This window comes from Ambystoma mexicanum, chromosome 13, assembly GCF_040938575.1.
Source record: "Ambystoma mexicanum isolate Mex_15411 chromosome 13, UKY_AmexF1_1, whole genome shotgun sequence".
Taxonomy (NCBI): Eukaryota; Metazoa; Chordata; class Amphibia; order Caudata; family Ambystomatidae; genus Ambystoma; species Ambystoma mexicanum.
In genome coordinates this window covers 606,982,465-606,995,236 of record NC_090938.1, presented here as the reverse complement: position 1 = coordinate 606,995,236, position 12,772 = coordinate 606,982,465, and the positions used below count along the sequence as shown (strand labels likewise).

Below are 12,772 nucleotides of genomic sequence, written 5' to 3'. Positions count from 1 at the left end.
AGATTCCATCAATTCAAAGGGTCCATGAGCCAGCGTGTTGGACAAGTCCACATGGGGCTCCTTACATAATTCTTCCTGATGGCAATAGGGTTCGCTAAATCATCTCTTGAGGTCTCTCCTTCCCCACTCCTAGCAGCTCTGCGAGAGGCGATCCATATGCAAATCACACTCACAAATCAGTTCTCTCTCTTTACCACAAAGTAGCTTTTTAATTCAGTGTCTTTCTGGCACTCTCTCTGGGGTAACTTACAGTTTCTCGCACTGATTTGCTTCGGCGAAGCTGGTGCTGATGGGTGTGCAGCTTCTCCCTCTGTGCCACTGGTTGGGTAGCGTCTTTAAGGTACCTTCAGTACTTTTGCGGGAGCGCTAGGTTCTTCTTAGGCTGGCTCCACAGCATCTCCCAGTGGTGTGGGAGGCCATGAAGGTTTATAGGTGCATGATCAGGTTCACCTTCATTCCTTGGGGTCCAAAACCTATAACCATCAACCACATCATACTTGCCTCTTCACTGAGTCAACACTTGTTCATGACCATGGGCCTGTCTCTAGACCTGGTCTCTTGCCCTCAACTTGTTTTTTGTTATCCAAGGTCCTTGATGTTTTGCCACATGCTCCTCCCTCCACCCTTGTCTACCAGGCAACAAACATGCTTATTTTATCTTACTGTCTGTATGTCACTCTCCCAATATCTCCAAGGGACTTACATCGGTCTGCCTCTCTCACTTCCTACTTCCTCATCTCTCCTCCAAGTACCTTTCCTTTCTCCTTCGAACTTCTCTGACCTTCCTTTCTAATGATGGTTTTATATTTTCCTACTTACTTGCCTGATGGCTCCTGGCTGTTCACATCCTCCAATCTCTTCTGCTTCCCCCTTGCCGCCTGAGTGTTCATATTCTCCAACCTCTCTTGCATTCTCCCCTCCTTCTGGCTTTTTACCCCTCCAAGCCTGCACCCCCAACTCCTCCACTCGTCTGCTCCCTGCTGCACTACTCCAAACACCCACACTACTATTCTCTGTGTATTTTGTATTGCAGTTCCATAACGCACTCTCGGCCGGGCTTTCAGCAAGGATTTGCAGTTGGGTGCGATAATGGGCATGGATTTGATGGGTCTCCAAGGATTCATGTGCCGAGGTGTGGCTAATTCAACTTTACCGGCTTTCTCCCAAATGTGGAACAAGCTACTAAAAGACTGGTTCAAAATCTTGGATCTGCCAGAGCGACGCACGCATGCAAAATACACACACAAATCTCTGCGAATGTGCCAACAAGACCAACGTCTGGTGCCTTGCTCCTTACTTGCGATAAAGATGAATTTGCCATGGGGCTGACTCTACTTTGTAAGCTTCTGCACATGGGCTAACAGGGCCTGTGGATTTTATTATAATAATGAGAGTCTGATTTCTTGTAAGGGCAGTTCCAGCAGGATGAGCCGTGTAGGCCTCAGCACCCCAGCGTTGTGTGGGAACCAGTGAATCACCCCATCCCAAATTGCCATGGGTGCCAATTCACATAATGGGTGATGGGGCCCAGTAAACTGAGTAGTACCCATATACACCGTAAAGTTCAGGCAGTGGACATCATCACGGCGATCACACTCTCAGGCATACGGATAGTATCTGGTCTCTGCACGGTAAGGAGAAATGTGGATTACAATGACCCTTATCCTAGTAAGACAAACTAACCACTCCTACCGACAATAACTGGGACACAATATAAAGCGTTTCCCTCTTGCACATAAAACATTCTGAAACACTTGGCAATTTAAAACAAGTTGACAATCATTGAAAGTATATTCAAAACAATCAATTTGTACAGTCGTCAAACCCTTGATATTGTGTGGCAATACATCTGTGCTACTCTACATTAGTGCTTCTCTTTCTCTCTATCTCAATTACAGAAATCTGACGCATATAAATAATAGGATGTGGATCTAATCTAGGTACGTCTGCATTACTCACTTGGTCATCTCTTATCTAACTCACTCACTCAACTTTCAGGCCGAATGTTTCTGATCTGGCTTTCTCCCTGTGAGTGCAGATCACTGCTTTACTGAGCAGCTCATTCACTGTCTTGGCATATCATTTTCTTAGAAAAGCTGAACCTACTGGAATCTTCCACTTTTTTTCCATTGAGACACCCAAAGTCAAAAAGGTGCAACTAAAGGTTAAAAAAAAAGACCACCACATTGATTTTTTACTTAATTGACTGACCCAATGTCAGTTATAACTAAATGTAACTCATGGGGCATCTCTTACAAAGGAAAAACCTAAGAAAGTCTTTGCTGCCTTACTCCCATCCAATGTTTTGCAAACCTCTCAAGACTATCAGGGAATTGATCACAGGCAGCAGGCAACAAACATGTTCTGAGTGCTGATGGTGTGGGTGGGCAAGAGACGGTTTGGGGTGACTTTATTCTGGACCCCTACAATTAAGAGTTGGTTGGGTAGCGAAGCAGTAATATGAGGTGACTTACCAAGGATTCTGCTGTCTGCAGTGCAGTAGTCCACCAGTGAAGCACCATGCCACAGCTTGACTGCATGCCTCAGGGAGCTGTAAAACATATCCTCTGAGATCTTCTCTCCACGGATGTTTAGCATTTGGCTCTGTCTAGAAATACAGGAAAAACCTTACAGTTGAGTCTAGCAGAGTGCCTTTCCAACAGTGGTGGAACGTTCATCTGAAAAACAGTAATCACTAAGGATCATTTAAACATTGCCACAGAACAAGCACACAGCAATTAGGTTTCAACGCCTTTATTCATTTGTAGAATGTGTCTGTGTGAAGGGGAAGAACTCAAAATGGAAGATTCTAAGCAAAACAGCAGGAGGAAGGAGGAGTAAAGTAAAATCAGTTCAAGGTCTAAGCAAATTGACCTAATGTCCAAAGTCCAAGACCATTGCTCAAATGCAACTGTTTTTCAAGTCACTCACAGTCACAGTGGTTTTTATATGCCAACTACTTTCACAAGGTCCTTGCTTTGGTCTTCGTGTTTGGTCTATTCTTTACCTTGTATATGTATTTATTTTATTTATAAAGCGCAACCAGGCCCAAGAGCATCCGGGTGCATCACTTAGGTTACAACATGGTAAGGCAGACATATCATTACAGAAATGTATAGTTATATACATACATATCATTACAGTAATATACATACACAGAAAGTGCAGGTTGAACAGTTTCCTATTTACACTAAGGTGGGTGGTCGCTATCGATGGCTGGGGGCTAGCGAGTGGTCAGGGGTGAGTCTTGGGCAGAGCCAGGTTTTAGCCATGTTTTTGAATCTCAGGAAAGAATGTTCCTCTCTTAGCGGGTTAGGAAGCGAGTTCCAGAGTTTGGCGGCCATTACTAGGAAACTGGTCCCGACAGCTCTCTGGAGGTCGAAGCGTGGTATGGTTACGCAATTAATCTGAGCAGTTCTACGGGGTCTGATAGTGCTATGGAGAGGGAATCTGTTGGCAAGGTAACTGGGTGCTTGGTTGGAGAGGCATTTGTGAGTGAGAGCAAGTATTTTCAGGGAGATACGTTGTGATACTGAGAGCCAGCGTATACTACGTCTGGTGTCTGAGATATGTTGGTTCCTGGGAATATTTAATGCAGCTCTGATGGAATTATTTTGGATAATTTGTAACTTGTTTATGTTACAAAGGTTGGTGCCGAGATAGAGGGCATTACAATAATCGATTTTTGACAGTACCAGTGTCCTGGCTAGTATAGTGCAGTTGGATGGGGATAAGAAAGGGTGACTAGCTGTGATCAACTTGCAGGTGTAGGCAGCTGCAGAGGCGCCTGCGTTAGTTTGCCTGGCCATGGCAAGTGTGGAATCAATGTAAATACCTAATGTTTTAGTATCCTTGGAGACCTTGATAGTTTTGCCATCAATGGTGAAGGAATTAAACAGGGGGTCTAGTTTGTGAAGTCTTTGGTGTGAGCCGAGAATGAGGAGCTCTGTCTTTTCATCATTCAGACAGAGTCCGTGCTGTGCCATCCAGGCTTGGATGACTTGGTAGATGGAATTCACAGCAAGAGAGTCTGTTATGTAGTCTCCTGTGATAGGGATGAGTATCTGGGTGTCATCAGCATAATTAGTGTATGTGACACCCAGAGAGTCCAGAATATCGAATAATGGCTTTGTAAACACATTGGACAAACTGGGGGAGACACACGAACCTTGTGGTATCCCGCAGGTGACAGGTGAAGGTAAGGCTGCTGCGAGGGGGGAAAAAACCTGCATGGATCTGTTGTCCAGAAACAAACTGATCCAGGCTGTTTTATCCGAGAAGTGTGCAGCTAGTTTGAGGTGTTGACACAGTATTTGGCGATTTACAAGATCAAATGCCGCAGAAAGGTCAAGTAAGAGTAGTAGGGCAAGTTTATCCTTATCCTTTAGGTCTTCGATTTGAGTTTTAAAGGTCAATGAGGGCAGTTTCAGTACCGTGTCGTGGTCGAAACCCAGATTGCCTCAGTACCAAGAGATTGTTGGAGTCAAGGTATTCTTGAATCTGTAGGTAAGCAGCTTGATCAATGATTTTTAGAAGAAATGGCACCTTGGTGATTGGCCTGTAATTGGTTGGTATGTTAGCATCCAATGTTGTTTTATTTTAGGAGCGGGATAACCCAAGCATCCTTCATATTGTTAGGTGCAATCCCTGTGCTGAAGGATGAGTTTATGAGAGTGGTAATTAACAGAGCTAGATCATGGGAGGCCTCCTTAATGATAGGCGCAGGGCATAGGTCCCCCTGGCAGTTGGAGGGTTTGAGACTGTTGATAATGTTTTCAACTTCAATAACGTATAGTGGTGAGAAGCTAAATGGTTTAAACGAGTGAAGACTAGGGTTGTTTTTGTTCGGGTGGATGTTGGGTTGCGGGTTGGATTGTAAACTGTTTTTTTTGTCATTGATTTTGACTTGGAGGGAGGTTATCTTTCCAAGGAGAGCGTTTTGCTCATGAGCATGGTCTAGGCTTTGCTGTAAATTTTGCTTTGGGTGCAGTCTTTCTTATTTGCCAGGACTCAGCAACTGCCTCACAACTGCTCCCGTAGAAATGTCCTAAAGGTTTCTGCAAGGTTGATGTTGGTAGATATTTTCCCCCAACGGGTACTTTCAAGTATAATTATTTCCACCCTTTTAATAGGGTTGCAACACTTTCGAAACTAATATTTTTGTTGGTTTTATAATACCAGCAACATAAACAATAACAGTAACAAAACCTGGCACTAGTATATAAAAACAGCAAGTGTCGTCCCAGTGGGGTGAGGTTACAAAAACTGTGTCCACCATGGTGGGATCAGGTGATGTGCAGGTGAGCTTGTTCACTGGCACCGAGTCCCCATGTTGACCATCGAGTACTTGAGATAATGCCTGTCTGGCATCTGTCCACATTCTATATCAGGGCTCGTGCTGTGGCTGGAATCAGAATTGCTCACACAATACCTGCATATTCACAGACTGTAAAACAGGAAATCTGGGGCCTATTTCTTTTGAGTTTTCAGACATGGAGGGTAGTGGTCCCCGAGTTGAAGGGGTCAGATAAGTCTCTCCCCACATGATGCAGATGGCCCTGTGATTGATATTTGGGCTTCATTCCCTTTTTGGAAAAATGCACTTCAGGACCGTCCAAAGAAGGACTAGGGATGTTATGAGGAAACAACTTGCAGCACCTCCAGCTGTCGCATCACAGAGCCGGTACCCCCCCATCCTCTCAATCCCAAAGTTCCTCAGCCCTCCTGTATAGATGACCTTGTCAGACATTCAACTGCCCACTCCTTATCCATAAAGTGGAATTTCCATTCCCCTGTGCAGGGTAGGCAGCTTGGTTTGCTCTTAAGGAAAATCTTTAAGTCACAGAGATGTTGTCTGGTTATAAGGGAAGGTGTGGTTCCAGAAGTGTACATTTATTCTCTGTTGGTTAAAACACCAAGGCCCTTAATTCTCAGATTGATTAACGCGAATAAACAATGTTGGACAATGATTTAAGCATTTTTCACCTACATCCGCCAATTCTTCCTGGTGTGGCTGGTCTGCAAACTAGACACTCCTGTTGATTCTGTTAACAGCAGAACTGTCATAATTGTGGAAGTTAATCAGGGGCATCGCACTAGCCTACTACTACCTAGTGAGAGCACCTTATCCTGATGGTGGCTTTGTCAGCGTGTCACTCATCAATTCTTAGTTTTAACTCTGTTGTGTGTTGTCCTTAAGAGTCAATTTGTTTCTGTCAATTATTAACAGCCATTGTGCATTTTGTTGTCTTACTCAGTCACAAAACTGGTGGCTATCCCAATTCCTATTCTGTCCGCTCCTCTGCCTTGCTCCCTGCCATAGCATTCTATCATCCGATGAGGTGAGGAAAACTTTATCGTCTCCTACACCTCACCTCATATACCCTTCTCCCCATGTGTAAGGCCCCTCCACTCTCTGTATATCTCCCATCCAGGCCATGATGATCCTGATTGAGGTGGTCAACATGCTATTAGAGTGGGCAAGACAACTCTGCATGCAAAACAGGATTCTGTTTTGTGGGCATTTCATGGCTGCGAGTGATTTTTTTCAAAGTCAAGATTGTATTTGTTGAAGAAGAGGCACAATCCCATTTCACACCATCTCATTCTTAACACAGTCCCCAGAATAAACGTCTGTGAGCACCAGCTGAACCTGGAGGGAATGAGGTCTGGCTGCGGGGTAGCACTCAATTACATTTGACCACATTGCCTTTAATCTCCTTCAAATGGGACACATGGTAAATGGTTCACTTACACATCAACATATGTCCATAATGGAAAGGACAGTACACAAAAAGGTAATCTGGGGATGGCTAAACTGGCTCCCAGAATAGTCAAATTTTGTCAACTGGAATGTTTTCTAATGACTAGAACAGAAATGGCCCAGTGGATAAAGTAATCTGTTGAATTGAATCCTTGTCTCAACTTGTCAAGATGGGTGAAGTCGATGAGCGTGTGGATAACTACATTTCAGCACTGTCAGCAATTTCAGATGGAGCAGAACTAATAGTCTTTTAAAGCAGAAGTACCATGCATAAACTTCCTTTTAACACAATGACACCTTGGAAAATAGCAATATACTATGAGTAAGTAAGCCCCTAAAATCGACTCCGGTGTGGAGTTGCGGAAAGGCATTTCATAATTAACACCAGAAAGCAGCTGGTAGTTGGTAAAGGACCTTCAGCAATGGGACACAACAGGCATTTCTTAATGTGTTCAGGAATATGTACTAAAGGATGCAAGAAGTGTGGCACATCGATGGAAAGGGCAGCAGCCTGGCTCGATCTGCTTAACTCTGCCACTAAGCTGATCTTCGACCAAAGAGAGTCAAGGTGAAGGCTGAGTTGTGGGGATGGAAGATTTGAGAGGTGCCCACAGTACGGTTAGTAGCTGGTTTAGGGTAATTTGTGCAGCGGATCATGATGTTTGGCAAATTCGGTCATGAATTGATCCTTTCACATTTCTAACCAGTTTCGATTATAGGGAACAGTATCTTTTATGTATGTCCAACCTCTCTGGCAAAGGCTGTTCCAAGTATTAAACTCGAAATTAAAAGTTTCAGGGGAAAAGGCTGATTTAGAAAGAACACTATGAGCTGTCTTTCTAAATCGACCAGCCACACGAGTGTGCAAAGCGGATGAAAAGCACAGCCGGTCCAAAAGACAGAAGTAGCGGCGTGTAAGGTAAGGGTTATTGTGTTTGTGTGTTGGTTGAGAGGGAATGACTATAGCGTGGAAGGGATGTGGCAGGAAGGCAAAGAGGTATAGTAAGCAGGTAAGTATAATTGTGTTTGTGTATCTGTCTCTTTGGTTCGAGGGGGAATGTTATTGCAGGGAAATGAGAGGGCTGGCAGAGCAAAGGGTCTTCTGGGGGTGAAAACCATGATTTATAGGAATTCCCACCAGAGTGGAAGAGTGTGAGGATTGGGGCAGGTGGGGGGAAATCGGCTGACAGGTAGGTTTGGGGGTTGAAACCCACTTGAAATCGTCATAATCCAGCATTTATAGGTCCAACAAAATCAGGAGAAAAAAATCATTGTTTTGTGTGTGGCCTTCAACATGCACAATTATGATATAGAACCACAAAGCCACCCAATGACACACTTTCCCCCATCCTTAGATTCACTCTATCATCATACAAGCAATTCCTAAAGTCAGACGGCTTAGTATGCTGAATAAGGATACTTGCTAGGAGGTATGCTTCATTCCATCATGACAGAGAAAACGCTTCATCTTCCTTTGGCCAAGGAACTATTCTCGAACATGCTCTGTCTCTGCTAAAGGAGGTCTCTGGATACAAGGGGCTCATGATCTATTGGGTTTCTTAACTGGCACTACTTAGTGCATACTAGGTTCAGTTCCTTCCCAAAGAGCTGCATGGTACAGAGTAAAATATTTTGCCCAATATGCGACGCACACTCGCTGCATTTACAATCCAGCTGAATCACCTTCTCCAGCATTAATGAGTTGGCGGTGTCCCGCGGGATGCACCCTGTTGATGGCACCATAATCGGTCTCAGGCAGTGGCTCCCTTCAAAGATGGCGGACGAGGTATCCTTTGGTATGGGGTAGGGGCCCTGCATGGCCCGGTTCCCGCCTTTGGCTCCTGAAAGGCCTGCTCCCATACATGTTGAGCCTATGCAGAGGAGCTGGCAGGTGAAGCTGCCCCCCTGTAAAGGCCCACGTTTAAGGCCATGGACTATGTCACTTACTTATCATTGGTTATGATTTTGTGTGATTCCAAACCACCAACTCTGACTTGTAAGCACATAACTTGAAACTACTTGTACGCTTTAACTTGAACCCAGTAGGCAGTCCATGTCATCTACTCTGTCCTACAATATGTAATTTTAACTAATCTTTTTATTATTTGTAGTGATTGTAAACTACTGACCTTGACTTGTCACCACATACCTTGACTTGTAACCGTAACTAGCGCCTAGATGCCTCAGGGCTTTGTTCACTGCTATAAATATAAAAATAAATAAATATGTTGTATAATGAACAACCTACAGATGCACTAAAATCTAGGTGACTGCTACCCTCACAATGGCATTCAGTCTCTGTTGGAAGGGTATCGCCTGCCCCATGTGGGATGAGAGCGAAGAACACAATGCCAGAGATCTGGCCCACATTGCACAAACTACCCAACTCACTACTACACCACAGTCTAAAAGCAGCAATAAGCTTGAAGAACCTGTTCAGAGCACCGCTCCTACCCCACCTAAGATATGTTAGCCACATGTAGGCAATCCTTATCTAAGGAATCATTCCCCAAAACAGAGCCTGGACTGTCGGATACCCGAGCCGTGCAACAGCAGCACTTTATGACATTCACTGAGCATCGGCAGTTTTATGCTATGCAACACCTTTGACACTGACATTCCTAATAGTGCTTCATTCCAATCACCACATGTAGACTGGCAACAAAGCCAGCAAGCAACAGAGCACAGAATTGGCCTTCCTTTGCTTTGGTAACTGTTGCAGCCAGACACAAGTATTACAAATACTGATTTTCACAACTTTCAAGCTTTTTATACCCCAAAATAGCCAGCAAATACATTTCTTAAGCAATGTTGGTCAAGCAAGTAGCAGTGGGTGGCCAGGAAAAAGGAGATGGGCATAGTCTGTCTAACACAGGCATCCATCTTACACTTGCCATCAGCACATTTATAGTCACAGTAAATAAATGCCTAACAAACAATTCTGTCCAAGGTGAAAGAATCATTAATGTACTCCCTTGGCAATAAGATACAGAGTAATGGTGCAGAGGGGTCTTGCAATTGGGGAAGTACAAAGTTGCCTGAGTCGGCCTAGAGGTTGGCCTATGCAAAATAACAAGGGAGGGCAAAGATGTGTTGTATAGATTGCTGAAGAGGCGCATATCTCTGGAAGGCCACAGTAAAGAATTTACCATTGAGGTATTGAGCAAAGAGGCAACACCTCTGATCGTGTACTTAAACTTCTAACTAAGAAGGTTATACTGGGTGAAAAGTCAATTATGTATGTTCCATCACAACCAATGGTAGGGGTTAAAAACACTTGCCACTAAGTTACAGATTTGTTTCAAGATGCCCATACGGTTGGTTACTTGTACTGTCAAACATGCAGACCCAATTCAGGCCCTGATTCACGGAAATATTTGCGTCTAAATCCCTGTTTGACAAATGGGGATTTGCGGGCAGAATAGCACGCAAATCCCTGTTTTACAAGCAAATAATTCCATGATTCAGGGTCAGTGTGCAAGGTGTTGAGGTGTAATCGCTTTTTACCCTCTCAGTGCTTATTTAATGGTACCCACCTGAATATAAACTCAACAACAGGACACTGATTGTGGAATCCGACCACCTTTACAACATCTCCAATCCGATACCTAAGAACAGAAAACAGGGATTTATGCACATTAATGAAGTTGGCTGAAGCTTACAAAGATTTACCATTGGCGAGTCTTCACATCTAGATTAATACAATGTGCTTCTGAAATTTAGGGGATAAAAAGGCTTTCAGCAGAAATATGGAAAAATGTTAGGTAACAGATATGGATGGGTAATGGGTATGGTTAGGAACAGGTACAGGTACAGGAAGAGAGAGATCGGCAAGGAAGCACCTTTGGGGCTAGAGTAGGAAATACCAACGAGGATGAGGGGGAATAGTCATGTTAGCCGGACAGTATATATTGTTTGATGTTGGACATGAAGTGCAATTGTTGGATAGGGCTCATTTACAGGTGTATGTCACCTAAAAGAGTTGGTTAGGGGTGCACTGCCAGGTTTGAATAGGGGAACACATGGCAGGGCTGGCTAGGGCAAACCTTAGTGGAGTTGGATTGTACGCACTTATGGAGGATGGACAGGGGACACCTACGAGGAAGTGTACAGCAAACATTTATGACGATAAACTATAGGTATAAATATATGGTTGGATAATGGGCAGTTATTGTGTTGACACTTTTTAGCTACTGTGGTTGGATACAGATTACGATGGGGGTTTGTGGACTAAGGCTAATGTGGCGTGTTTGTCAGGGCAATAGATATGGGTGAGGATTAGCGCATGGTCGGTGAGGACGAACATCTATCAAATTATGTGGATAAAAGAGAAAGAAATAGAGGTCCGAGAGTAAGATGATGTGTATGCAGCTAGGAGACATGAGAGGCGGCACCACAGATTAGGAACAATCTGCCCTGTCCTTTTTAAATTTGGGGAATAAGGGCAGGTTGAATAAAAGAGAAACTGCATCATGTACAGTGCTGGATTCCGAGACAGACTGGCTGGTGACACACTATATTGCACAATACACGCCCCACTTATCAATTTACATACAAAACGCATGCAATACCAAACATTTAATATTCAAATAAAATAGGCACCTTGATTTATATGTTGTTCTATGGGACAGGTGAGAAACCTCAAGGTTTCTCACTTACTAATCTCCGGGGATCTGTTGACCAGGAGGCCAGGACACGGCCATCGCTATTGGATCCAGTTCCTGGGGGTGGACCAGTGCGGGAGGATCACTTGGATGAAGGGTCCTTGGGGAGTGGAAGTGGGACACCAATGGGTGAGAGGCAGTAGCCCCTTCCCTATAACACCCTTTCCCCATCCTACCCCGTAGGATATTCAGAGGTTCTAGCCCTCCCCCTTTTCCAACCACAAACACTTTCCTACACCGAGACAGACAACTGACATGTCCCAATACAAGGGTCAGGCAGAGTCAGGAAATTAACAAAAACTATGCACACCCAACGCCCTTTCCCTTCCCCACAGGGATAAAAAGCAGCGCACGAGAGCACACTACAAGCAAGGTCAACGCACGAGGAAGCAGCCATTCTGGACCGGCAGTTCAAACGAAGGAGAAAGGCGGTGAGGCTTGGAGGGACGAGGAGGAGGGAATTGTCCTTGCCTTTTTCATCTCAGACCTGTGAAGCCTCCGAAAGTTAAATCATAAGACCGGGAAGCCCAACTGGCAGGTGGTGCGAGAAGTGTCAACGGCACACAGGGCCCTCCCGCGGTGATAACCAATGCAGGGAGAAGCACTTGCCGCCGTGGTGCCGTCCTTGACTCCCGAGACTAGAAACTCCACCAGTTCAGCACAGCCGGTGAGTCGAAGAAGACTGATAGTAAACCGAATTGTGCTGGGCCCTGGGTTGCAGGCAGCAACATTGTTAAATAAAGAACTTGTGTGTTTGAACTTTAAAGAAACCCTAGAAAAGGTCCAGAAGCAGAGTGGTCCGGGGCCATGGGGACACTCGTTCGAAGGTCTCTGACTGAAGCCTTTTTGGGGTGTGGTGTTTTTTTTTTTTAAAACTATGAGAACCAAGAAGCCTTAGGAGAGGCTGGCATGGATTATCAAAGTGGTTCTACGAGGGTCGAGCAAAACCCCTCAAACCCCAAAGTCTTTGTCACATTGGATAACACTGAGTGAACTGTGAAATTGGCAAATGTGAACCAGACGGAGGGATGTCCACAATGAATAGATGTTTAAAACGACATTGAGACTTTTTGGAATGACATGTTTTGAGTGAAAGGCCATAGAGAACCTGATTGAGGGAGGATAACATTGCAAGGAGAATTGGAGCCCGGCTGAGGGAGGGTGGAAAGGGGCGAAGAGCAATCGCCCAACGTGAAAGCTTACCAAAGGAACTTTTGTTTTGTTTATTGTGGTTCAGCAGGCGTTCTAAGGCAAGAGACTTTTGCAGGAAAGAGACTTGGCCCCAGAAGGTCCTGGCATCAGTGAAAGGAACTGTAACCTCGTGCTGGCAATGCCCAGGAGTGTG

General features: G+C 44.7%; 1 protein-coding gene across 6 annotated transcripts in view; it reads right to left on the bottom strand.

Moving 5' to 3' along the window:
- Window positions 1-12,772, bottom strand: part of GHDC (GH3 domain containing) — a 410,758-nt gene that overhangs the window by 232,391 nt on the left and 165,595 nt on the right. For all 6 annotated transcript variants that reach the window (XR_011283072.1, XM_069634469.1, XM_069634467.1 and 3 more), the window contains 2 exons: window positions 10,300-10,371; window positions 2,475-2,608 (listed from right to left, as the gene is read on the bottom strand). Coding sequence is in view for 5 of the 6 variants with exons in the window: in XM_069634469.1 (XP_069490570.1) it covers window positions 2,475-2,608; window positions 10,300-10,371 (206 nt within the window). In the remaining variant the exon portion in view is untranslated. The remainder of the gene's footprint in view (window positions 1-2,474; window positions 2,609-10,299; window positions 10,372-12,772) is intronic.